Here is a 27162-nt window from a genome sequence, read left to right as displayed (position 1 = left end):
TATATATATATATATTATAGCAATATATATTATATTATCTGGAGGAGCGAAGCACGCTGGTATAATCAAATATATCATACAAAAAAAAGGACAAAAACAACAATAACAAACTATCAAAAAAGAAAAAAAATGTGAAAATATAAGGTATAAGAACAAAAAGGGGAAATAATAATAGTAATAATAGTAATAATCGTAATAATAATATTAATAATAATGTTGATTCGTGAAAAGGGATCACCTTAACAACTAAGAAAATCGCGAGCGTCGCTGATCGGTCGCGAGATCGATCGGTCGTCGATCATGCACAAATATGCGATATATAACTATATACGTACACACGCGTGTACGTGTACCGCGAACGGACACCTCGCCGACATTCAGCGTCGCTCGGCGCGATCTAGACGATCCACTTTTGGCCGGATCGTCGGTACAAACGGTAAGAAAAAAAAAAGAAAAGAAAAGAAAAATAATAAATGTGTTCTCGTACAGCTTACATAAACGCACACGTAGTAAAGGTAAAACGGTTCTCGTACAAAAATAAAGGAACAAAATCTAAAGCCAACAGAAAATACATCTCGATTACAATAATAATATTATCAATATTAATAATAGTAATAATTAATAATAATAATGGTAATAAAAAAAAGATGTAGTATAAAGGAAACAACGATAGCAGTTGTAAAAGGTACCTATATACAGATATACATATATAGGCGCACAGTGTCTCGCTGTATGTCTCGCTTCCCACGCATCCTCCTACTCACTCGCACCGCCATTTGCTCCGTAGCTCTGTCTCCCTCTCTCTCTTTCGCTGTCTCGCGCTACCCCGTCACTCGCGCGTCGCTCCGCTGTCCGCGTATTGTCTCTCTCGTTCTCGCACACGGTCCGAGTCGCAACAACAAGTGTACACGCGCGTAAAAAAAGTATCTGAAAACGCGACGACACGCGCGGAAAAGGACAACGCGCGGCCGCGTGTGTGAGCCGTCGACGAACGGAACGGAAGAAAACGGGAACGAAAGGGTGAAACGAAAATCGAGACGGTTACGCGATCGGGTCGGGAAACAAGGGATCCTCCGTGCACCGCGAAGAATCGGCAAATCTCCCGGGAAATTTCGTTTCTCCGCTTTTCCAGATACCAAGCGCGCTGTGGTGCCCTGTCGATCGGAAAGATTCACGCGATTCGCACCCTCTTTCTCACCACTCGCAACCACGCACTCGCACGTATATACACTCGCGCACACGCGCATACGCGCGCGCGCGCACACACACACACACACACACACACACACACACACACACACTCTCGCTTTCGCGCAACTTCTTTTTCTCTCTTTTCACGTTTTCTCGTTTACTCTCCTGGCTCTTCGCCGCTCGTTTCATCCCTCTCTCGCTCTCTTGCTACGTACGAAACGATGAAGACTGGGGCCTGGGGTGGGGCTTCGGAGAAGGGGCATTTCGTAACAGTTACATTTAGGATGCACTTACACGAGTAACATAGTTGCTTGTTTTTTTTGGTTTTTCTTTACCGTTTCGACACCGAGAGTGTGACTTGGGTGGGGTACAAAAAGGTTTCCTTCCTCGTATCTCTCGTTCTCGTAGATCTCTTCGTCCCTGCCCGGGAGTCGCGGCGCGTCCTCCCGGTCCTGCAGCCGAGGGCTGATCCCCGTCCATTTCCGGTCCACGACGACGTCGAAACGACGTTATCGCGCCGGCGATTCGTCTCGCTTTCGTATATCTTCTCGCGTCGTCGGTTGCGCCATTTTCTCGGCCCCGGCGTCGACCGGAAGCAGACGGGGCCGGCCCTCTTCGCCACGCTGTAATCGAGGTACAGCCCTACGCGGTATGTGTGTGTATATATAATATATATATAATATATATAATATATAATTATATGTATATAGTTTACATTCAGCAAGTAGTTAAAGTATTGAAAAATATATATGTAATTAATTACAAATCTAATGATCATCCTCTTGTTAATTCATTACTTGGTAGAATAATCGATAGGTTATTTTTTTTTTGGGTCTTTCTTTGTGTTTCTCCGTGTGTCGTGTGCGCGTGTGTGTCAGTGTAGGTGTGTCTCCGTCTGTCTGTCTGTCTGCGCGCGTATGTGCGTGTGCGTGTGTAGCTTCGAGTGTGTCCGATACACAAAACGCATATTAATATTGTTCTCTTCCATTCAGCTTCGTTTTGCTTTTCTCTTTGCTGTTTTAGCATGAAACGGCTTTCTCTTTTCAACTGTGCCTGGAGATCGTACCACGTTTGCTCACTTCCGCTCTGACACGCGCGATCAAGCCGTCGTTCTTCCGCTCCTTTTCTCTCTCTCTTTCTATGCCTGTTATCGCCCTCTCTTTATCCCATTCTGCCTCCATTTTTTCCCCTTTTTTCCCCACTTTTTCCCTTTTCCTCCGCTTCTGTCATCGAGTGTTCGCGAAGGAAGGAAAGCGAGAACGAATCGATGACGCGTGTCCTCCTCCATTTTCTCCTGTCCCTGATTTTCCCTTTGATTACGCGTGTCAGAGCTGCACGCAATTACCCTCTTCCTCTCCCTCTCTTCGCTCACTGTCGTCGCTCGTTCTTCCATCGCTTCTCTCCTCTATAAATGTATGAATATATATTATATCTAATATTGCAGTGTTCGGTTATCGCTATGACATTAGTTACGTTACCACGATTACTTGTTTCTCCATTTACGGTTAAAAAGACAATATCGATCGCTATAGTTTATAGACACATGATACTTTAAAGAGACAGATTTACCGTTTGTTACGTCGTCACGTTACTTCGTGTTATTAATTATTAGTTACTTTTTTTATTCTTTTTCGTTTACTTCTTGTGTGTCGTGTACCCGAGTTACGTTCGAACGGTTATTCAGCTGTGTCCGTGTACGTTTCCGTCCTGTGTACGTGTACGTGTATACGTGTGCCCGTGTATGTACGTGTGTTTAACCTTAACCACTCGTCGTCGTTTTTTTTTTTTTCTTTTGTTAACGAATACATCCATTACAGATTATGGAAAACTATGCGTAATTTTTTTTTTCTTTCCTGGCTTACAAAGTGTTTCGTTACAATCGTATTGTAATCGTATAATACTATATGTTTATCTTTTGTGTATCTCAATGTATGCTCTATATCAATAATCCCGTTTCCATCGCTCCACCTCCACCTCCATCGCTGAACCGTCTCTCTGACTCGCGTCGCAGCGCCATCTACTTCCGCCTCGCGCGTCCACGCGTCCGCCATTACGGCTCGTTCGCGCAATCCCACGCCGATCCATCCTTTTTTTTTTCCCGTTTTTTGGTTTTGCTAGAAGAGTATACATCGTGTATGTGTGTTTGATTCTTCGCTGAGCTGAGCCTCTCGTCTCAAGCCGAGATCCACATTTGATTCGCAACTTATTGCAACGCTTGCTCGCCGACTTGCCTCCTTTCTCTCTCATCCCTCTCGCCGAGCTTCTTGCACCCGTGTTCGATCGTGGAAGATCGCGAGATGCCTCGAGACGCCCGAAGATCGATGGCTAAAGCGCGACGGAATCGTTACTATCCCTATTCCTCTCTCTTCCTCTCTCTTCCTCTCTCTCTCTCTCTCTCTCTCTCTCTCTCTTTCTCCCGCTCTCTGTCTCTCGAGGGATCTCGTTGCAGTCGAATCGCGAGGATTTCTCGCTGCTCTCGTCGCGAACCCGTTCGTTCGATTACAAAGATTAGAAAAATAATCGGCGCGAGGAGCTCTTTGCGGCGAATCTACGGTGTCCCGAGGCCGGATCGCGATCCATCGATCGTTGTTCCGTGTTGCTGCTCCGTTCTCGGAAAACCGGTCGAAGAACTAGCTTGGTTCCAGCCAGGTCGAACGACGATGACATCCGGTATTCCGTCACGAACCAAACCTCGAAAGTCGCGATTACCTCCTTCCCTCGACTCGCTCTTACAATCCATTTCTCTCGCTCGTTCTCTCTCTCTCCCTCTCTCTCTCTCTCTCTCTCTCTTTAACAATAGCAGGTACTAGCATAGCTACCACAGTCGTACGTATCGTTAATAGTTACAATTAAGTTTAGATATTACTAAAGGGTACTGTTCTCCCGCCTTGTCCCCTCTCGCCTCTGTTCCCCGCGCTTTCACACCCCTCTTTACCCTTATTAGTTCCGCGGTTAAAAACTTGTTTTAGCACCCCTCGCGTGGTCAGAGATCTGCCGACTCGCTCCGCCTCGAGATCGATCGAATTTTCCACGAAAAATTCCAAGCTCCTTGTCCTCGATGCGCGCGTACATCCTTCGTGTGTCGTACGTATGCGTGTGTGCAGATCCACCCGTCGCGTAGATCCTCCGAGCGACGCGCCAGCGACCGGGAAAACAATCGCGATTTCACTCTCGCACGAAATTCGCTCGTCCATCGAAGAACCCTTGGTCCTTGAAACGAAAATCTTTCCGAAGCTCCAGAGCTGTAGAGCACCGAGCGAACATCGATTCCGGTTCGGTTCGGTCGGTCGATCGAGCGGCCTCGGTCCGCGACGGAACGGCCGCAGTAGAGGAAGCTGCTGCTCGACGTCGATCATACAAAACTGGCTATATAAAAATCCGTACGAAAGAACGACGAAAGTCACGCCTAAAATTATACTACTTATACACTTACACGATACAAAGTCACGCTAAGGTTTCGAAACTAGTCTAAGAGAGGACGCGCCGGACCGAGATGATCCACCGACGCGAACCGATCTCCGCTCGGCTCGTTCGCGGCAAAAATTACAACGCGAGCGCGTCGACACTCTCTGGCCAGGCGTATTCCGTACGTTTGTCCCACGACGACAAGATTAAACACTTTTTTTTAATACTTTTAGCACCTAGTGCCCGGCCCGCGGCTCGCGGCACCTCCGCCATCGTTGCTGTCGCGACACTAGCGACGCTCGACGGACGAGGCCGACCGTGACCCGATCTAACCTCGCCATCAGACAAGGAGATATCGGGAATCGGCGCGCTAAACGCGCAGCCGATCTTTCGATGTGAAAATCGAGGTCTCGCGAACAACCACCGAACACTCTTCCATCTTCCTCGCGATTCACCTTGATGTCGTATGTTGCACGTTCTCGAGGTTTACAAGTGCCGCTGATTCATCCGTAACGGAACACTCCGACGAATTCTATCGGAGACAGAAGCGGACTGATAGAAATTCTCGGTTAAAATATTTCTCTGACACGGAATCGAAGACTAATCCTTTGCACTCGGCGTTATAATATCGATAGAATTTGTTTAGAACGAAGAGAGAAGATTGACTAGGAATTTTTACAATTTCGCTAAATGGAGACCGAGAGTCGCCTCCCGAGTGCAAAGGTTAACGTTCTACGAGACGACAGTCGAGACTTGTCTTCTCCACTTCGTTTCTATTCAACTCGTTTCACCAAGAGTGCGCACGTAAAATCATCTGTCCAAAAGCACCGTCATCGATCGATATTCGCTCAGAAAACGGTCCAAACGAGGATCAAAAATTTCGACACGGTTTAATTCCGAGAGCCCAGTCGAACGAGAATTCTATGGACTCGCGTGGAAGATGAAAATCGTCTCGTGACAGTTGGCGAAGACCTCGGAAGCGGATGGACTCGCATGCGCGTTCGAGGTCACGAGCACGGTCGCGTCGCGGCCGTCGAGGACAGTAACAGTGGCCTTTAATAACGTAATCACCTAATTAATCTCGCGAACGCGAACCGGCCGGTTGGCCGCTGCTTCGCATCCCCGCCACCGGCGCTGCTTTGTTTCCCTTTCGACGCGTCCTTTGTCCCCGATCTTCGAACACCGTCGACGCGGAGGCAACGACGGAAGTTCGAATGGCCGTTGGCCCGTTGCCTGAGGATCGATAGGGCAGAACGGAGATTCGAGGAGAGCCGGATGCTCGATAGCGCGGAATTAGGAAAGTTGGCGAACCGTCGCCGGTGTGTCGCGAAGTTAGACCACCGGAGGATGTTGTTCCGCTTTTGCTGGATCCGGCGACGCGTGGTGAACGCGAGGCGCGGTTTTTGGGGAGGAGGGATGAAAACGACGGGGACGTCGCGTCGAAAGGAAATCTCCGGGGAGATTAATCTCGGGACCGGAAGCGCACGGTTTCGCGGCGAGGCAGCGACGCAGCGCGGCCATGTTGTTGCTCGCGCGAACACGCCGCCATCCTTCTTCTCCGCTTTACTCCCTCCTCTTCCTTTTGCCTCGCTTTTTTCACTTTTTTTTCTCTCCTACGCTCTACTGCATTTATTATAAAAATAAAATGTAAAATCGTACCGAGGACGAGTTTTCCGAACGGTATGGAACCGCGAGCACCATCTGCGACTCGATCGAGAAAGAATCCCACGGCAGCCAGTGTTTTTCTTCGTCTTCTTACCACGATCCTGCGAGTACTATACTTTCGATTCCCGTTTCTTGCTCTCCTCTCTTCAAATTCCTCGGTCCTCTTCGTCTCTGGTGTTCTCGATCGTGGATTGGATCGTTCTTCGGGTCGTGTAGAACGAGAGGAATACACCGGGAAACGTGTATACGTGTATACGCGACTCAGCGTCCCCGGGTGTTCGTTCGTCGACGCTTCGACAGAGCGGCTACAGGTAGTCCCTACACCGTTTCGCGAGAACCCGCGAAGTGAGTGCATATTTTGAATATAATACATAGGCTCTACAGATATATTCAATATCAATTCTCCGACTATACCAGTGAAAAAATAAATTATTACACGTTGGTAATATCTGTGTGTACGTGTTGGTGAAGTCGTGCGCGATATTAAGTGTCCGCACACCCCGCCCTCCTGTGTCTTTCGCCTTGTCCGTGTGTATAATACCTGTGTGTACGTGTGTATGCGATCGCGGGTGTCACCACGCCACCAGCAGGCGGGGCGTTCCGTGTGTTCGCGTAGCAAATGTAGACGTATATATGCGTGTGTGTACATGTATGTACGTGGGGGTCGCCAGGTGAATGGGTGGGAGTGAGTGTGTCCGTTTGCGTGTGAATCTGGCCCGTGTGGAATTTTACGTACGCGTCGCGCACGTGTGTGTCTCTTGGCTCTTTCGCTGTCCCATGTGTAGGCGCATGGCGCATCGTTCGACCTTTATTCTCTCTCTCTCTCTCTCTCTCTTTCTCTCTCACTCTCTTTCTCTACCTCTCTTTCTCTGCCCCTCTCGAACCACGAACGAAATCACGAATTGGTCTCTGTGGCATAACAGAGTTCGCTTACGCGATACTCTTTTCCTCTCTCGCGACCGTCTGCCCGTCCGTCAGCCGCAAGATGGCCGACGCGGGTTAGAACGCGACACAGGGAGCAGCCATTCGTCGAACGGACGCGCAGCGCCATCGCAATCGGGTCCGTGGTGTCCGTGGTGTCCGTGTTGTTTCCGGTTACAGAATGTTAGGTACACGCGGCTCTCTGTACGTTAGTCGGTCGCAAAGTTCGCGTTCGCGAGTCCCGTCGCATCGAACAGTCCCTCCTCCTCTTCGTTCCTCCACCGCTACTCTCCTCTAAACGACTTGCACGCACGCTTCAGCACACAGGCGCACCGAACTTGAATCCCTCTCTACACGCTGCACGTAACCTCGCTCTCGCACACGCTCGTATTCTCTCTCATTCTCTCCCTAGCTCTCTCTCGCTTTCCCACTCTCTCTTCCTATCGCTCTATCTCTCTGTCTCGCGAATAGTCGGGTCGTCTTGATCCGCGTGCGCGTCGACCCGGTGTCTTCCTCGGTGCTGATTGCGTCCTCTCTGCCGAAGGTGTCTCTCTCCTCTTCTGTTCCCTGTCTCTCTGCCATCGTGCACGTTGTTCGCGCACAAACGACGACGGTGTGCCGATCGACTGGCTGTCCGCCGATCGACTAGCGAGAGAGGTACACCAACCACTGGGGTTCCCTCTCGACTGATCCGGATTCGTATCGAGCGAGAAAAGCGGGAGTGGATGAGCTCGTATCGATTCCTCGATGAAGGATCACGACAAACGACGACGACGACAACGACCACGCACGATGACCGATTCTTTAAGGGTTGACTATGCAGAGCTACCGTGGCGGCTTCCGGTTGGATGTCTCGTTCCGCCGGAGAGAGACAGAGTGGGAACTAGTGGGACTCTGGTCGCGCCAGACACTTGGTCTTCACTCGCGCGGGGTTTTAGTTGGCTACGAGGAGGTGCTGGTATTGGCTGGCTGGGTAAGGCGCCACGGAGCCGAGGCCAAAGTTGTTCAGGCCCTCTACGAGCGCTGTCTTGTCCTGTTGCTGTCCAGACCCGTTCACGTTGCTGTTCGTCACGGCGGAGCCGACTGGGCCGAGATTCCCGGCACTCTGCGAGTTCCCGTTGCTGCCTGCGGCGCTGCTGGTTCCGTTCACGCTGCCGCCGTAGAACTGATGGCCGGCGATCGTCGTTGGATCGAGGTAGGACGACGGGAAGTTCACGCCTGTGTACAGATCAGCGGAGAGGTAGCCGCCGTGGCTGGACGAGTCGAAGATGTTGCGATGAGAGAACTGGGGATGGTACGCGGCTGGCCCGTGCTGGAAGAAGTACGCGCTCGGATCCGTGTGTTGCTGCCCGGCCCCAGCCACTATGCTTCCCGGTGACAGGCTGCGACTGCGAGGGGAGCTCTGTGACACTGGCAGGCCACCAGCGGCCGCCTGCTGCTGCTGCTGCTGCTGTTGCTGCTGTTGCTGCTGCTGCTGCTGCTGTTGGTGCTGTTGATGATGATGGTGATGGTGAATCTGTTGCTGCATGGCACGCTGCTTGATGTAGTTCGAGAACTCGGTGGGGGACATTCTGAAACAACACGATGACGTGCGGTTCATCTGTCTGTTCGGCAATCTACTCACGGGTCTCGTGGACGGGATTACGGTTCCGATACTGGTCTACGGGCTCGGTGGTAAGATCGTACTTGGTACGGTAAACCGTGATTACATCGCGCGAGGCAAGTTGGGAAACTGGTCGAACGAAGATTACCCTTCATATCGATATCTCGGTCAGTCTCGTAAGAGGGAACATTTCGTAGTCGTAAACGTCAGTGGTTTGACTCGAGTTACTTTCATCGTTCATTTTGCATCGACGAAAGATACAAAGATATTGGTCCGAATTAATAGGAAACAGCCACGAGTACCAAGTACGTATACCACCGACAAGGGGGGACCAACGTGTACGGTTCTCTAACCACGGAAAGATTGCAGGAATGGTTCACCAACCTGTTCGTCCGTTTGCTGCTGGTCTTCAGTTTGGTGCTACCAAACTTGGTCTGCGCGAAGGTGGCGGTGGTGAAGGTGAGCGGCGCGGTGGTTCGCGGGATGAAAGCCGGAACAGGACTAGGCGAGCCCTTGAAGGAGCTGGTGATGGGCGTCGGCGATGGCGCCGATGAGGAACCGGACCCGTGGCCGCTCTGTTGATTGTTCGACGAGCCGTTGCTCGCGTTACTGCCCAGCGAGCTCGGGAACGGCGACGTGGACTTTGGACTAAGGCTCAGCCGGCCCAGGGACGAGCCTACGGTCTCGATAGGCCTGAAGCACTGGGCCTCGGGATTGAAAGTCTTGGTGACCTCTCGGTCGGCCGAACTCTCGTCGTGAGGGTCTCCAGTCTCGGAGTAGAGGATCTTCACCGCGTTCATCTCGCCGATACGATAGCTCACCTCTCCGGGGTCTACCCAGACGGCCAACTCGGCGGGAAGGTTCTCCAAGACGTCCTGAATGGGCACGCCGCTCTCTTTGGCGGCCCGCTCCAACACCGGGTCCACCGGATCGCCAGTCTTCAGACATCTGAACGCGGATCCTTTGAACGGCTTCTCCGGGTACCAGTGTCCCTTGAACTTGTCCTTGAGCGCCTTCTCGAGCTCTTCGCCGAAGATGTTCACCCGCCTGCGCGGCAGCTTGTTGTAGAGGTAGGATATCACGAAGTTGAGCGCCACCTGCACCTCGATGTGCATCTTGCCCTTTGCTGGGAGAATCCTCGGGCTGTTGCTGGTCCTTGCAGCCGCGGAATTGCTTCCCCAGCACGTCCGCACAATCGGCCGTCTTGCCGCCAACGCCTCGCGACTCCACGACGACGCGCCACTAGGCGACACGGGCGTCGACAGTGGGCGTGGAACTTTTGGGTCTGGTGTTGGTTGGTCGTTAGACGGTTCTCTCGGATTGGCGAGACTGTAACGTGAAACGGGAGATCGATCGTTAGAGATCGGTTGGTTCCTCTATATTTCTCGATTTTAAGCTTATCTTAAGGGATGTATCGGGTGTCAACGTTTAACCCGTTGCACTGGTATCCACTGGTGTCGTTAGTAAAGAAAATTTTCCAAGTGCAAAGTTAACGAAGTCGCGATAGCTCGAACGCGACGATGGTATTGGATCTCTAAAAACTGTCGACCAACGTGTCGTACTGGATCGCAATAATTTGAAACGCATTAACCAAATTTTGCCTATCTCCCTTGCGATTATTTCTCAGCTACCGCGATTCCCCTTTGCAATTTCTGGCCACGTTCGGAAGAATTTCAAGAGAGAAACGATCCGTAACGAGCCCTCGGCGAGAAAAAGCTGCGCGTAAAAATTCGCGAGTCACGCACAAAGGAGACCTCTCTATGGAGCGATCGAGTGGTTTTCAATGAGTGCAAAATCACATTAAAAGAGTGCCGGAGCGAGTATCTTCGAAAGGTGGTGGCTTTTACCCCGTCTGGGCCCGTGTTATCGGCTCCTTTTCACGATCGCGCATTGATACGGAACGCCGATTCCGGTTACTCGGCCCGCTCTCGCCCTCTCAACAGACTCCAACGAGAGCCAATCGTTCCCGACGTATTCGCATAATGCTCCTCCAGGCTTCCTGGCCACCGCGACAAAGCCCTCTTATCTGAATCCTCGCCCCTTCTTCCTCCATCTCCTCGGTAATTTCCAACTCGATTACGCGCCATGAGAATTTTAACGATCGCCCTGCTTAGATAACGTGGAAACGTCTTGCTCTCGGCTCTCTCAAGATACTTGGTGCTCCACTCTAGACAGCGAGGCTTTGGCAAATGGTAGACGATGGGGTTAGCTTAGATAGTCAAGATAGATAATAGATCTTAATTCTTAGTCTTACTCCACTATCGTTTGTCAGAATAACCTTCGGTAGGAATGCTAGGGTTTGAGACTGAAAGTATGGGAATACTTGGGCCTAGTTAGCCGATGATGGACAGTAAACAGCTGCCTAGGATCCATGACGAACGGTATAACGATATTTATGACTGTATCGAATGCAAGTGAAGAGCGAAAGGTGTCTGAGAGTTTAAAGAAATGCGTGATTTAGAAAGAGAGCACGAGTATGTAATAAGACAGAGTGCAAGGTATAAATGAGGATGCAAGAGCTGTCCTAAGGCAATTCTTTACGAAGTATGAAGGAGAGTCGATGTGCGAGTGTCAGTTGCACGATTACAGACCAGTTATTAGTCTAGTCTAAGTCTCTTTTCGATCGTAATAAATAATATACCGGAATAAACACCATCTCTTACTCCCTCTATTCGCAAATAAAAAGTATCCCAACACGTATATCGATTACTTTTCACCAATTTGGCACTCGAGAAACGAGCAAAACTTCACCTATCCTAACTTCTGTCGAACAGGCCATCAGCGGGTCCCCCAAAAGCTACCCCCGTTCGAAAGTTCCGTCTATTCACGTGTCTCTTGCCGAGAAAAATGCTTAACGGGAACAGAAGCACTCAGACGCCGTAGCTTGCTCGAGATCCTCATTTCCGGTCGAGCTATCGGCTAAAAGTCGGCGGAGAAACTCGGCGAAGACGAGGAGCAGCCGAACTGTCCTGAGTCCGATCTCAAACGCGTCCACTTTGTAACGCTCGAGCGCGTATCAAGAAGAATATTCAGCTGGTCGCGCGATTACCGTGAAACGAACGCCAATAAAACGGATTGCCCTTACTGCCGTGGCCGAGTGGCCATCTTCCACGGCGGCGGCGTACTCGTCGCAATTGCGGAAGTTGCTCTCTGAACCCGAACGACATCGAGAGCGAAAGCCTTTCCTTTGCTCCCGACCCTCTTTGTTCTCCTTTCCCCTCGGTCCAAGCCACTTCTTCCGTTTCTTTCCCCTGTTTCCACCCTTTGTGTCCATTCCGCTCTCTTTGTTTCCCGTTATACATAAGCTTTTGTCCTTTTCTCCACGCCCTCTCCCTCTTTTATCTCCGACATCGTCCGCAGACGCTCGTATTCCCTCCTCGAGGATCGCTGGACGACCATCCAGGCTCTTCTGACCCGTCCTTCGAGTCCGTCTCGAATAGGAACTCGATTCCGACACGGTGCCGTTCCCTCTTTCTGGACGTTCCAGAGGAAAAGAGCACAGGAAGACGCAACGAGTTTCCAAGGAGTTCGCCGGACCGGCGGCCATTTTGTAACGCTGCGCGAGAGAACGTTCGCGAGGTTGCTACTGCTCTCTAGTGTTCTTCCAGGTCTTCCTGCTTCTTTTTAACTAAATTTTTGCCTCGCTTTTAAGTCTCGTCCCTCGTAACGGCATTAGCCGCGTATAACACTGGGCTACCTGGCCGAAACTCGCAGGTGGACAACGTGCCACCGTGGGTATTTTTCAATTACGAATACGGGACATCCTCGTGGCTGGCGAGAGGCACATTTGCGTCCCATGCTTGCGGTCTTGGCACGAAAAAATACGCGGTTAACCTGGAAATTTTATCGCGGGACAAATGACCTGGTGATGTTCGAATTTTCTGCCGGAAGTCGAGAAAGATCTCGTTGCTTTAGAGGAACGACGAGTTTTTCGGTTCTCGTCTTGGCAATTTATATTTTCCCTTGGATATACGCACCAAGCAGCTCCCTTTGTTTGAAATAGTTTACTCGAGTGAAATTAATAGACGCGTGACTCAAGAAGAATAGGAAGCGTGCATGTATATACAAATTCCAAGTATGCATTATGTTCCATAGAGGATTAATAGCGCGTGGATCAGTATGCAGACGAATCAAAGTTGAATAGGAAGTGAATGAATTGAGCACATACACTTCATTCTCGGATGGCATTCACGTTACAATTTAGGGTTTGTGCAACCTTTACACACGACTGCTTGCACAAATTAGCCGCGGCTATTTATACGATTCGTTCACAATGCACTCGACGGTATTTATTTCCGTTCTCATACACATTCCCCTTAATCTTCGTCGATGTCTTCCTCGCCAAAATTAATCAAATAATCTCATCACAGCCTATCAGAGCACTTAAAAAACAATAGGACCAGAATAGAGCATTTACGCCATCTGTACAGATTTTATCAGAATTAATCGAGTGATCTCGTCGTAGTCTATGAAACCACGCCAGGAAGGAAGGCGCAGAAATACGAAATATAACGCGAAGAAGAGAGCAATAAGTAATACACCGAACCACCAAACTATTTCTCCTCGGCTCCTTTCATCCCCATCGAGCTTCCACCTCGACTCCCGACAAAATTACCAAAACCATTCCACCGAGTAGCCCCGAGTCTCGTTCCTCATACCGCGTATCTTTCGAAACGCGGCAGAACTCATTCCTCAAGAGCCGTCGATACTTGCCAAGAAACGGAAGTGGAGGCTGAAACCGCCTCTACACCCACTTTCCCACCCCTCTCACCGGCAACCCCCGGCGAGTCACCGTCCGAAGGGAAAATTTTTCGTGGCTCCCTTTCGCGTCGGATATTTTCTCCTTGCTGGGGATGACGAGGGGTGGTCGGGACAGGGGTGCAGGCGATTAACGCGGACCCGATAATTATCGCGCAGGCAGCATCGCGTAGGACCAAGTTCGTCTCGAGCGCTTTACAACGTGGTCTGAGTCATCTATTAAACAACTGCAGCCTGGCTAACTGCTAATTAAGTGGCAAGACTCTCGTTCCACCCTCTGGGTGGAATTAAAAACGAATAGGGGCGACGAGGATGCGGCTTTGGGGTTGAATAGACTTCGGGATCTCTTTGGTCTTTGTGTCATTGGAAATACAGGGTGACTCGATGACCAAGGTCCTACGTGGTATATTATACTACCCTGCAGCATTGGACATTGATCGCATCGAATCCTCCCGAGACATTTTCTGGGAGTAACGCGAGAGATTTTGCAGTGATTCTCCCGGTGCTCGGGGTTTGGCGAAACGAAGAAAGGAGAAGGGTTGACAGCCTCTGCGAGCGGGTTCTCCGGTGGTGGTAAATGGTTTCTGAGAAGAGTCGATGTAAAAAGGCAGGCACCGCGCGGCTGGATGGAATGGAACTGGGCTAGATCCAAAGTAGGTTCGAACTAGGCCTGATGCAGACACGCGGGCTGAGAGCGAGTTGAAAATAAGATCGAAGTAGGCTTGAAGTTGGCTGAAAGCAGGCCCAAAGAGGACTCGAAGTGGGTCGTGTCGATGCGAGCCGAAAGGAAGGCCGAAGTGGGCCAAAAGTAGGCTCCAAGTAGGCCTGATGCTAATGATAGTTCCGAAAGTGTGTCTAAAAATTTGGGGCGAGATTTCAATTGCATTTTTCGCCGCGCGAGAGTCCTCGTCGAACTTGGGAATAAGTACTTAATTAGGCAGTCTTCGATCTACCCTTTTGCAGACACGAATGTTGTCACGAATTTTGACAGTTTGCTTGTCGATACCTCTCATCTGTATCCATCACTGCGCTCATACTCTCTGCAATTTTATGTCAACAAATGTGTCCATCTGACTCTTCAAATCTAGCAAATAGGTAATCTGTCGATTACCCTATGACAGAATTATCATAGGAAACCGTGCTAGAGCACATGCTCTGGTACCCAACCGAGAACTTCAACGTGGAATCAAAAATGGCACTGCAGAGCTGTTAATAATCGCAACGTGTAAATAGAATAATTTTCCCGTCCGTGCCAACTTCATCCACAGCCATGGAAGAAAGCAGTCCAAATAAACCGAACGTTCGTTACTCCTGCGACTTCAGAGAGTCGGAAATAGCCCAAGACAAACTTCCTACTTCGCGAGCAAACGCAGGTCCCCTGAATTTCGCGCAAAAGCCCGTGGCCCGACTTCACGGGGGTACAATTACGGCGCTGGAGCCGAAAAAGAGCATCCCCCGTGAGTCACCGCGACATCCACGCAACCCTATCACCGCGGTCCCCCATCGAGCCGTCAGCCAACCGACTGCGGAGGCCGCGGCGAAGGGTGACGCGATTCAAAGGACAGCCTTTTTTCCGGCCTTCGTGGAACCTTGGGGGTGAGAACTCCGGGGTTGGTTGCAGGTGCGCGTAAAGACCCACGAGTACGCCCTTTCCCGGCTGCTGAATGGAGGCCACGTGGCTGAAGGGGCACTGAATGTGGGCCAGAGGAGTGCTCTTCAGCGAACCAAGTCAATGGAGCACAGATCCAACCGATCCTATCCTTTCTTTTCTCAGCCTGCTTTCAGCCTCCGACGTATTTTCTTGCGTTTTCGCGGTGTACAGCGACGAATCGAAGGGACGGTGAAGTCTGACGGTAATTATGCCACTCGATACCTCGAGTGGCGCTCCCTTCCATCGAGAGCTCGATGGCGTCGTTTCGATGAACGACGCGTAATTGCGCATCCGTGCATGGGGGAACTGTGCCGTGCTCCACGTGCTGCAACCGATGCAATCGATTTTGGCAGCCGGGGCCCTGTTTTTCCGGGCATCGTCCACTTCTTTCCCAACTTTTCCAGACGCGGCTGAAAAACGGGAGCATTCGCGGATACTCTGCTCAAGAATTACGTATTTGCTCATTTTTGGATCAACGTGTTCCAAGAACACGTAGGGAAAAATATGGCGACCCGATCTTTGATTTCGTTTTATTTTTGACATGATCGAAAGGGTCGATGAAAATGGAGTATGAAAATTTTAAAAAATCGGACATTTCTAGAAATTTATAGCAGAAGTGCAACATTATTTATCGATCGAATTAACACGTATATCTTTTATAAATTAAAATTTTGCAAGATAAAACGAAGATAAGAAAAGCTCCAATCTGACATCTTCCGTGAAGCCTCCAACGAAAATGGCGACGCGCAGTTTCCTATTTTCCATTACGATTAATTCCGCTCGCAGCAGCGAGCGAGATTTAACGAATCCCTTAATTGTAATTACCGCGAGGTGCTAACGATGACAATTCTCTCGTGCATTTTTTCTCTTCCGTTTTCTCTTCTTTGAAACGCGCAGGGTGGAAGGAAGGCTGGCAGATTCCGAGGGAAAGGTATTCGTCGAATGAAGACAGAAGTATGCAGCCGGGAAGCAGTGGAAAGTGGATTTAATTACGACTCGACCTAAATAGGGTCAAGACACGGGTGCTCGACCCGACCTGGCCGCCCCTGCCTTCTGTCGCTCGAGTGGAAAGGTGTTTAAATTGCTTCCTCGTCAAACGCGAAACTAACAGTTCTCGTAAAAATACTACCACGCTTCGGGCCAGCCAGACAGAAAATGAATAAACAAATTGCGTAATTTCGCAGACGAATGTCAAAAAGTCCATTGACATTTATCGCTGATTTAATGGTAGAAATACCGACTTCTCTTCCTTTCTTTCAGAATAACAATGTTGCATCTGCACTGTTACCAGTGCACACGCGAATTTCCTCTATTACGATGATTGCAATCATACGAATAATAATTATAATATGAGCATAAACGCGAAAGATCGGACTTTCAAATTGGTTTGTTCACAAGAATATCGCATACGTTGATCACGAGACCTTTTTATAAATTAAATATACACATCGAACTTGGGCTTTGAGAGAAATATTGCATACATCGGTAGCAAATGCGGAAAAATTTATTAAGATACGCGATGATAAATGGAAAATTTGCAAAATAGTAGATGCAAATTTACTTTTTACAGGGATCATCGAGGTGCCTGAACATGAGACCTTTTGCGCGTTATTTCAGGTGAATACTCTATCGATTCTAATTTCGCATTAATCACTGTATCAATGTCACCTTATGGTTTCGAATAATTTCTAATATTTTTCTAACATCTGTCAATTATGTTTACGCCAAATGCGGTACAAATTCCGTATCTGTGACAGTCATTTTGGGATTTTTTACACGTCCAGCATGTTTGTCGAATGATGAAGAAATTTCGAGTTCAATACGCGTATTTACCTTACCTTTTCTCACGGATACCTGCAACCTCGTCCATCAATAAACAGCGAGTAACAAAAATTTTCGACGTCGATTACTACGACAGATCGAGGAAAAATATTATCGATCTCAGTAAAAATCATTATCTCGCGAAAATCGACGAAAATTTGACAGCAAAGATCGAAAACCATGTCACGCTTCGTGTCACCCAGTCACCAAGAATTCCTAATTCTTCCTGACTAACCTAATCCCGACTCCGCCAGGTGCCATCTCCTTGCATCTACTCAACAAGCCCAAGCACCGGAAACTATCCCTCTAAATACACCACGAGCGCAACAACATGACACAACAAGTTAGAATTAGGTCCTGCAAGGAGATCCTACTGCTCGGTAACTTGCTCCACCAGTTCGCCAAGTTGTCCGGCTGTCATTCTCTGTTTGAGAAAATTCAAGGCTGCCGTGTCGCGATGGAGACCTTCGTTGGTCGATTCATCGCGGTGTCGTTGAATCGAACGGTCTCTCCGAGGCGACGCGTCCTCTCTCGTCTGCCACTGGCAACTCTCCGATTACTCTGTCCTGACAATGAATAGACGTCGGACGGGAGGAAACCGTGCGGAATCGACGTTACGTAACGACCGGTTATACAACGAATCGCCGAGCTCATGTGCGCGGACCGGCCGTCATGGCGACGTTTTAAAGGTCGCCCCGACGTCGCATAAACAAATCGCACACCGCGTGCAACGGCAGACAGGTATCGATTCGCGGGTACCGCTGCCACGACGACCTTATGCCTCCCTTTTGGCGCATCGAGACGCTGCGCCACCCGATCTCGCCGCGGATCGATCGATCCCATCGTCCACTGCCTACTCTATATATGCTTCTCTTTCGCGATCGCGATGCCTTTCCGGGTACACGTGCAAATTTCATCGCGTTTTCGGGATAAATATCGCATCCCCGAGGGAATGGGGAGTGGATTGGACGATGGTGGGCGAATAGTGGGTTTTCGGGTCGTGGCTGATGCGAATGGTTTTGGGTTCCTCTGGGTCGTGGAGTAATATCGGTATTGACCCTTTTGCTACTACGGGTGACTATAGTCATCGGCCACAAACATTGAGCAAAAATTCAGACAAGTGCTACCGTTCTTCTTCGCAAAGAATTGCAAGAGCTAATACGATGCTCGGTCTTTCCTCTTTTATTTTTCCTTCAAAAAGACTTGGCCTCGAATGCTAAAGATTCACGATAGTAATGTTTTTATCATTGGTATGATGCTTCGTTCTACGGGAGAGACTTTGCGACGATACCTGCCGTAGCGAAAGGGTTAATATCGCGAGTATTATGGATACGATAGTCTCGTTGACATTAAAAATATTCTTTTAGGGATATTTAATTGTACAAGAAACGATGGTAATACTTGCATATGTGCATTTCCTAAGTTTTCCAATCCTAGAGATCTTATTTCTTTTTTATTAAATTTGAATTATGCCTATTCTATATATGCTTCCCTTTCGCGATCGCGATGCCTTTCCGGGTACACGTGCAAATTTCATCGCGTTTTCGGAATAAATATCGCATCCCCGAGGGAGTGGGGCGTGGATTGGACGATGGTGAGCGAATGGTGGGTTTTCGGGTCGTGGTTGATGCTAGTGGTTTTGGGTTTCTCTGGGTGATGGAGTAATATCGGTATCAATATTGCGAGTATTATATCATAGATACGATAATCTCGTCGATATTAAAAATATTCTTTTAGGGATATTTAATTGTAGAGGAAACGATGGTAATACTTGCATATGTAAATTTCCCAAGTTTTCCAATCTAAGAGATTTTATTTTTTTTTTATTAAATTTGAATTATGCCAGGAGGCATATTGATGGTAGTGGTGATAGTAATAGTAAGTTATCTATTTCCCTATCCGAAGTTTAGTTATAATTGGCGTGACATCGTCATAGGAATATTACCATTACTGTAAGTGTTATACGTAGCAGACTAAATTATTGACATTTGATAACAGTAATTGCGGAAAAATATTTTCGTCTAAATGACATTTTTCGACGACACGTAAACGTGTAGTGCAACCGGTAATTGTAGCGTAATTTTTCTCTGAGTGGTATTTAATTATCGGCGATGTGTAATTACGCGTAATGTCCTTTCATTGTCGTCGTTACTCGATGTAGCGAGGAATGACACAGCCATTTTGTTTCCTATCGACAAGATGTCGCCGTGGAAACGGTAATCTGACTAGCGTGTTCGACATTACGTCGACAGTTCAAGGTACGTTTTTAATTGTTCCGTTTTCACGAGTAAAGAGGATCGTCGATCGCGTTACGAGAGTATGCCCAAGGAATTGAAACCTTTCAACGGAGCTCCGTGCAATTACGAAACCTTGACATCTCTCGACGAGGTCCCCGGAATGACCGCTGCGTTCGAAAGAATACTCCAGAATATGACAGAGCCGCTTACGTTTGCTTCCTCGAGGAATCTATTTTTGTCGTGCAAGCGTGATTGCTTTGAAATTCCTGGGTAAATTTATACGTGGACACGAACGTGAACTCCGTTAATTATTCCTTTCAATAGGACCATGTGTCTCTCGTGGAACAATTTGAAAGATAATACGCCAGGCTACTCTATCATTTCATGCTCGTAATCGTATCGTCGAAATAGCTTCGAAACGGAGGAAATATATTGAACGAATATGCAAAACAAACCGCGTCTTGCCTTCTCGTTCACAAAAATCAATTTCTCTAGCGTAGAACTGCATTTTGCTGTAATGACACGTTTGTCGTATACGTTTCAATGCATCTAACGTCGCAGGAAATTATGAATATTAATTATAATCATCGTTTACTGAGATGTAGATTGTCAAAGTTGATTTGGGACTTGGAAATAAGAGTCTGTTGAAATATTGCAAAATTTCTTTGCAACAGTATTGCAACAGTAGAGTTTTAGTATACCGAATCGAAGTTCCCTTTGTGAGACACGAAATATAATAAATATTCTATCGCTCTAAGGTAGATTAGGGTATCTATGATACAGATAGTGCCAGAAGCATTGCACCAGTACCACTCTATGCAAAACCACCCCTACGTAGTGAGGTCTGGTAACTGGAATCGTCTTCGAAAGAAAAATCTTTGAAAAATGATTCCAAGTTGAGAGCTACGCATTAGTGTGCACACTTTTTGATTTTAGACTACGAATTCGTAATTAGCAACCCCACAATTAAAAGATACTAATTTTTATACGAATTAGGTGATATCTTCGTATGTTGGCCAGCTTTAGCATCAGTAGTATTGAGTCAGTAGAATTCTACGCGAAAACACCTCCAGGTGAAGCCTAGTAACTGGAATCGCCTTTGGAAAATGATTGCAAGTTGAAAACTACGCATTATTGTGCAACTTTTTGATCCTAGACTTCGAATTCGTAATTAGGAACCTCAAAATCGAAAGATAGATACCAATTTTTACACAAATTAGGCGATATCTTCGTATGTTGGCCAGCTTTAGAGCCAGTAGCATTGCGTCAGTAGAATTCAATGCGAAACCACCCTCAGGTGGTGAGGCCTGGTAACTGGAATCGTCTTCCAAAAAGAAAAATCTCTGAAAAATGATTCCAAGTTGAGAACTACGCAATTAGTATACAAATTTTTTGAATTTAGACTTCGAATTCGTAATCAGCAACTCTAAAATTGAAAGATACCAATTTTTATACGAATTAGGTGATATCTTCGTACGTTGACTAGCTTTTCGGTGAATTTCCCTACTGTGCATGCATGCCATTTTCGGGAAACTACTCAACGACACGGTCGGTGTCTGAATGCGCCGCATAATTAATAATTTCTGCGCGTGCCATGCACGTGACCGCGACTCGCGCGACCCAAAACTCAACGACCTGGACGTTTTTGCTCGTTAACGTCCCGTGTTAGTCGTCATCAGGCACCCCCGAATAGGAGGTCCGTGTAACGATTCCGCCACGGTGTCGTAACGCGAGCTTCGCGTCGGACCGGGAATATAAATCGTCGGATTTGGTCGGACCTTTCAGGAATTCGACGACACGCTTGCGACACTGTCGCCGTGATCGAGTAACGCAATCGTTACGACAGTGCCGCCCTTGAATTTTGATGCGACAGAGAACGATGGTGGACTGGGTGGAATCGAATCGATCATCGATGACGAAGTATAGTGGGATAAGTCGTGAGTTTTATCGAGTTTAGGTTTGGGTTCCGAGTTAATCTTCGTTACATCATGATAGGAATCCGCTATTAACTTCGCGTATATATATTTTGCTCGTAATGAGGTTATAAAGGTTTCAAAATTTGCTGGTCGAGTGATTTCAGTCGTACGATAGATGAAATTCATTTTGCAGAATTTAATACGAAGATTAAAATGGCGAAACGAAATGAAGATTCCGAGTTAACTTTCGTTATACCGAGGTTGAAATCCAATTAACTTCCCTTCCCATGATATAATTATGAAAAATTGCGGATCGAAAAATCGTTTAATTTTGATTAACCATTATACGCGTTTCGCTCGTAATTTCATTACGACAGTTCCTAGAATTTATGCAAATTTTGATAGCCGAACGTCGAGCTATCGAAACTTATCTTCGCTATTCATTATTATCTCGTTACACGAAAAATGATGTAGAAAAATTATAACGGGGCGAAATTAAAAGGAGGAATCAATATATCCTATCACATCACAGTGAAGCATTCATTATCTATAGTTAAGAATTACATTTATAACGCAAACCGACATTATCCCTCAAAACTCACCCTCTACCTCGACGATACAACTTGACTAAATTCGTCGTCGCGTTGAAACCTAACCTAACACCCACTGCTATATAACAGAGACCTACATCCCTCGCCTAACCCATCTTCATCCTAAACTCCCACTCTATCAAAGGGAAAATCTTGTCAGCGCGAGGTACACGGAAGCGGCGAAAGAGAGGTGAAAAAAGGCGCAAGAGAGAGAAAGAGAGAGAGAGAGGGAGGAAGAGAAAGAGAGAAAGCGGGAGCTTCCGAGCGTTTCATCTCGCGCCTGCAATTAATCGTCGGTCGGAGCTTTTCAGTCGGATCGATCGCGCGTGACCGAATTACCGTTGCGAAAGGGAGAGAGAGAGAGAGGCGTCGCGGCGCGTCTTCGATCGGATCCGCTCGCGGAGGCGTCGCGCTCGAATCATCTCGCTGCCGTGGCTCGCGATAAATTACCGAAGCACCCCGCTTTTCCCTCTCTTTCTGCGCTGCCGAGCGACCGACCGAGCGACAGATCAATACGACACAGCCTCCGCAGACACGGCCGCTGCTGCTCCAGATAACAAGGGTTGAAAGAGAGACAGAGACACGAGAGAGAGGAGGAGAGTCGGGGAGCGCGCAACCGAAAGGAAGACGGAGAAGCTGCCCTATAAGCCTCTATTTAAATAGCGCCCTAAATCCGACATAGGGAAAGAGAGAGACAGAGGGTGGAGAAAAGCCGTCGAAACGAAGGAACAGACCCGACCTGGGTCAATCCGTTCGACTTCGGGCTCTTCCGGAAATTACTGTGCCACCGATGGGGATTCCGTTTGGCGGATTGAATATCGACGAGCTGGAATTATACTTTTTCCTTTATTTGTAGCTGCTTTTTGGAGACAGCAGAGAGGGTGGGTAGGTCTGGGTGATTGTAGCGGAAAAGGGTGCAAGAGGAATACTTCGTGATTCGTTTGGGCTTCCAGACGTGCGATGTTGAAAGATTGGATTCGGTGATCCAAGTGATCAACGATTTTTCGGTTTAGATCGATCGGATTTCGATGTTTCGGAAATTTTGAGATAGTCGGATTTAAAATAAACCAGTCTGGCTTGGGGGAAATGTAGACAAGGAACGTTAGCCTTTATAGTCACTGTTGTAGCATAATCTCTTAAGCGGAACTTGCGGTTGAAGGAATAAACCAAGCGAGAAAACAGGAAGACAAATGAAACCGTGTAGAAATTATTTAAAATTAGACGGGAAATAACAAAATCATATTTATAGCGACCATCATTCTCAGCCTTGTTACTAGATGAATTCCAACTTCAAGGAGGTTCGTGGACTTTCTTGCAAGTCCTCGGTGAATCCTCGATCTCCTAGAATTGAAGTTTCTATGCCACTTAAGTATCCTATATGCTATCTAGGTTCCTATGCTACTTAAGTATCCTATATGCTACCTAAGTTTCTAGCTACTTAGGTTCCTACGCTACCTAAGTATCCTACATGCTATCTAAGTTCTTATGCTACTTAAATATCCTATGTGCTACTTAAATTCCTGTGCTACCTAAGTTCCTATGCTACCCAAGTATCCTATATGCTATCTAAGTTCCTATGCTATCTAAGTTCCTATGCTATCTAAGTTCCTATGCTACCTAAGTATCCCACATGCTATCTAAGTTCCTATGCTACTTAAATATCCTATATGCTACTTAAGTTCCTATGGTACCTAAGTTCTTATGCTACCTAAGTATCCTATATGCTACATAAATATCCTATATGTCACCTAAGTTCCCATACTATCTAGGTATCCTACATGCTACCTAAGTTCCGATGCCCACCTAAGTATCCTATATGCTACCTAAGTCCCCATGCTACCCATGCTACCCCGTCTAAGGCAGGGCCTGTTAGGTAGCCTTACCGATGAGTCCTCTAGCAGGCCCAGGACGAAACGCATTCCTTCTTTTCCTTTCGCCCCTTCAAACACCACCGCTACAACGAGGACACCTACGACCAGAGGAAGAACCCCCTACATATTTATCGGAATTATTATATAAACAAATTTAAGGACTTTTTTTCTTCCTTGTTAACTAAATTCAGAAATTAGAACACGATTCTTCGCAATTTTCTCAAGAAACAGTCACACGTTTGCAAACACTGTCATTTTCTAGCGTTAAAAGATATTACGTAACACCGACTTTCAATTGACACTGAGACACTCTTTACACTAGCCTCGCGATAATCTCTACCAACGAACTATGATTCACTCAGACCTCACGCACAAACCCGCTCGCCGGCTTCCACACGGTATTCAAATCGATCAATAAAACCGGCTACCACGAAATATAATCGTACAGTATCCTTCGTGGTTAACGAGCAATCAGCTGTGTCACTCGCGAGGAACGCGTGGGGAAAAAATGGATGGGAAAAAAGGAGAAAAAGCGAGATCCTTGAAAGACGATCGAGTCTGGTTGACGAACGCGGAAGCAGAGGAAGCCATGGCTGCGGCGGTCGCTGGATAATTTCGTCGTCTGCAGCGAACGTTTGAATCGGTGGCTGCCAACTTAATAGCTAAAAAGAGAGTATCGGCGGAGGCAACGTGGAGGAGAATGAAGCGGAGAAGACGAAGAAGAAAGGCGAGGCCATTATCCGGGGAAAATACGGACGGTTGTCATCCTCAGGAGCCGGCTCCAGACGATTCGAGAGATTCTCTGGTTATTTCGTGGCTAGACTCTGCCGAAGGTCCAGTCGGCGATCCACGAGCCCGCGAACGATCGAGGACGAAGGAACGATCGTGGTTCTCGCGAGAGAGTTGCCTCTAGTATTGATCTTTCGACACGTGGCGCGTTAAGCTTTTCGCGGTCGGCTGTTTTCTCTGTTCGTCCGACGAGATTCGCGGTGGCAATGAGTTTGCGTTTGCTCGTTGGTGCGGAACGATGAATCGAGGGTAATGAAAATCTTCCCTTCGACGTGGGTAAATATTATGGCGATCTTGGACAGACGAACGAGCTTGCGGAGATATTTATGACAGGCCCCTGGTCGTTGTTGGGAGGGAGCTCGGATTGGATCTGCCAAGAAGGTGATCGATGAATTAGGGGTATTTAGAGGGCTTTTAGACGACTTTTTTCGTCTTTGAGATCGGTCGCGAGGATTGGTCGAACTAAGTTTGAAGATGATGGAGAATGTGGGTCGGATATAAGTCGAATACGGTATAGTTCTTTTATGCGAAGGAATATTCGAGACAGTGTCAACTCGTGATCGATGATTCGAGGAATATTCAGAGGACTGGCATACTTTTAACTCCGAGGTCAGTATGCAAGATCAGTGAAACGAAGTTTCATCTTCCCCAGAGATCTTCATACGCGAGATTGACAGCGTTGCTTTGGACCATGCGACGATTTCGGAAGCCTACGAAATGTGGGTCGAATGGTTGCCGAATATAGCACGGTTCTTCTTTTCTATAAAGGAGCATCGATGAGAGTCTTGGAAACCCGTGATCGATGATAGGAGGCACTCGTGAAGTACGAGAGCGTGTAATTGGATCGTGTTAAAATTGGACAAGATACGAAGATTCAGGTCAATCGATTTCCACCAATTAAAGACAGGTGATCTCCCCTGAAACTGGAGATTCATCGGAAACCTAAAGATAAAGGGAGTTTTCCTCGTCAGTTCCAAGTTTCCTACCTAGGAATAGACAGAATTGCATCTGACCTCACGACGAACAGACAGATGACATAGGATCGGTATCAACGAGAGAAAAGCACACATCAACGTAACTCATCGTCTCGAAATATCACAAAATCATCCATAGAGAGTCTTAAAGTCTCTATTCCAACACAGTCAGAGCCAGAGACAATCCTTACACCATTTTATCCCATCCTTGCTATCACCCCGGCTGTCAACTTGACAGACTCTAGCAAATTCGCTCACGTATCTTGACAAGAGAGGAGCAGGGGCAGGACCAATAGCTGTAAAGTATTATCAATTAAGCCAGTAGGCATTATCGTCGTTTGAAACTGGCCCACAAAACTAGGAACAAAGCGGAGGCGAAGAGACAGATGACATAGAATCGGTATCAACGAGAGAAAAGTCCTCATCGACGTAACTCATCGTCTCGGAACATCGCAAAATCATCCATAGAGAGTCTTAAAGTCTCTATTCCAACACAGTCAGAGCCAGAGACAATCCTTACACCATTTTATCCCATCCTTGCTATCACCCCGGCTGTCAACTTGACAGACTCTAGCAAATTCGCTAACGTATCTTGGCAGGAGGGGAGCAGGGACCAGGACCAATCGCCGTGAAGTATTATCAATTAAGCCAGCGGGCATTATCGTCGTTTGAAACTGGCCCGCGAAACGAGGAACAGAGCGGCCGCAATCGGGAGAACAGCGCGGAGACAGGACACTTGGGAAATCCCGGCGAGAATTGCTTCACCTTATCGTTCCTGGTTATTGCAGGAAGTAGTTGAGAAACGGCGCTGTTCGCTCGATAATTGCCAGATAACGCCGCGGAGAAACAATTGATTTTCGTGGAACGGAAAAAGAGAACGTCGGGAAGGTTGGAGAATCGTGGAGGTTGTGGCATCGATAGGTCGACCGCGACGTAGCCTTTCTAACTCGCCTGTCTTTTGCGTCAGTGGTATTCTTATTGATCCGTCGTTATTGATCGCGGATGAAACGAGCGTTTCATCTTTATTAATTCGCAATTAGTCACCAACCGGTCCGGGAGCCGGAGGATTCTAATCGCCCGGTTGACATCATTTTGCTGACCACCGGGGATCGTTGCGTTCTTGCTCCAGGAACCGTTCAAGGAAACGCCGGGAAAAAGGGATCCGGGAAATGTGTTTTCCTTCTGCGCTCCGATGGAGCGATCGGCTGAGGAATCTATCGGAATTTATCGGAATTCATTGGAATTTCAGAAAAACCGATCGACTGGAGGTAATTAATCCGTGATCCTCTTTTTGCCAGCTTTTTCTCCCTCGTTTTTAGATCCTTGCGCAATAGGGAAGGACACGGAACTGGGAAAAAGAGGAGATAGAATGTTCTTGAGAATGGGAGAGAGTCTTCGATCTTGGAGGTTAATTTTTTCTCGGATCGTTCTCCTCGTGTCTAGGATTCTTTTGGCATAGTTTCGACTTTAATTACTACTCGCGCCGCGGACAAAGAGTCGGCCATTATTGCGTGACAATGACGCATCGGCGAGGACAGTGTAATATCGAGATAATGGAAGTATAAATTCTTCAAAAATTAATATCCCACATATACTCGCTTCTTGTCTTGCCAACGATTGCCTAATCCATAAAACCAGGAAGCGATATTTGTCAAGATCCTTAGGAATCCTCGAGAATTAAAATAGAATTAAAAATAAAGAATAAAAATAAAATTAAAATACAAGTCGAGTAAAATTATACTTACTTAAATATAATAATAAAATACGATA

General features: G+C 47.6%; 1 protein-coding gene across 3 annotated transcripts in view; it reads right to left on the bottom strand.

Moving 5' to 3' along the window:
• Window positions 1–2173: 2173 nt before the first annotated feature.
• The window catches only part of LOC108547876 (protein Tob1), a 152163-nt gene continuing 127174 nt past the window's right edge, over window positions 2174–27162 (bottom strand). For all 3 annotated transcript variants that reach the window (XM_017900582.1, XM_017900581.1, XM_017900583.1), the window contains 2 exons: window positions 9170–10114; window positions 2174–8753 (listed from right to left, as the gene is read on the bottom strand). In XM_017900582.1, the coding sequence (XP_017756071.1) occupies window positions 8117–8753; window positions 9170–9900 (1368 nt within the window). In that variant the 5' untranslated portion in view covers window positions 9901–10114 and the 3' untranslated portion in view covers window positions 2174–8116. The remainder of the gene's footprint in view (window positions 8754–9169; window positions 10115–27162) is intronic.

Source organism: Eufriesea mexicana, unplaced genomic scaffold, assembly GCF_001483705.2.
Source record: "Eufriesea mexicana isolate 0111107269 unplaced genomic scaffold, ASM148370v2 scaffold1272, whole genome shotgun sequence".
Taxonomy (NCBI): domain Eukaryota; kingdom Metazoa; phylum Arthropoda; class Insecta; order Hymenoptera; family Apidae; genus Eufriesea; species Eufriesea mexicana.
This window is presented reverse-complemented; position numbering and strand designations above follow the sequence as displayed.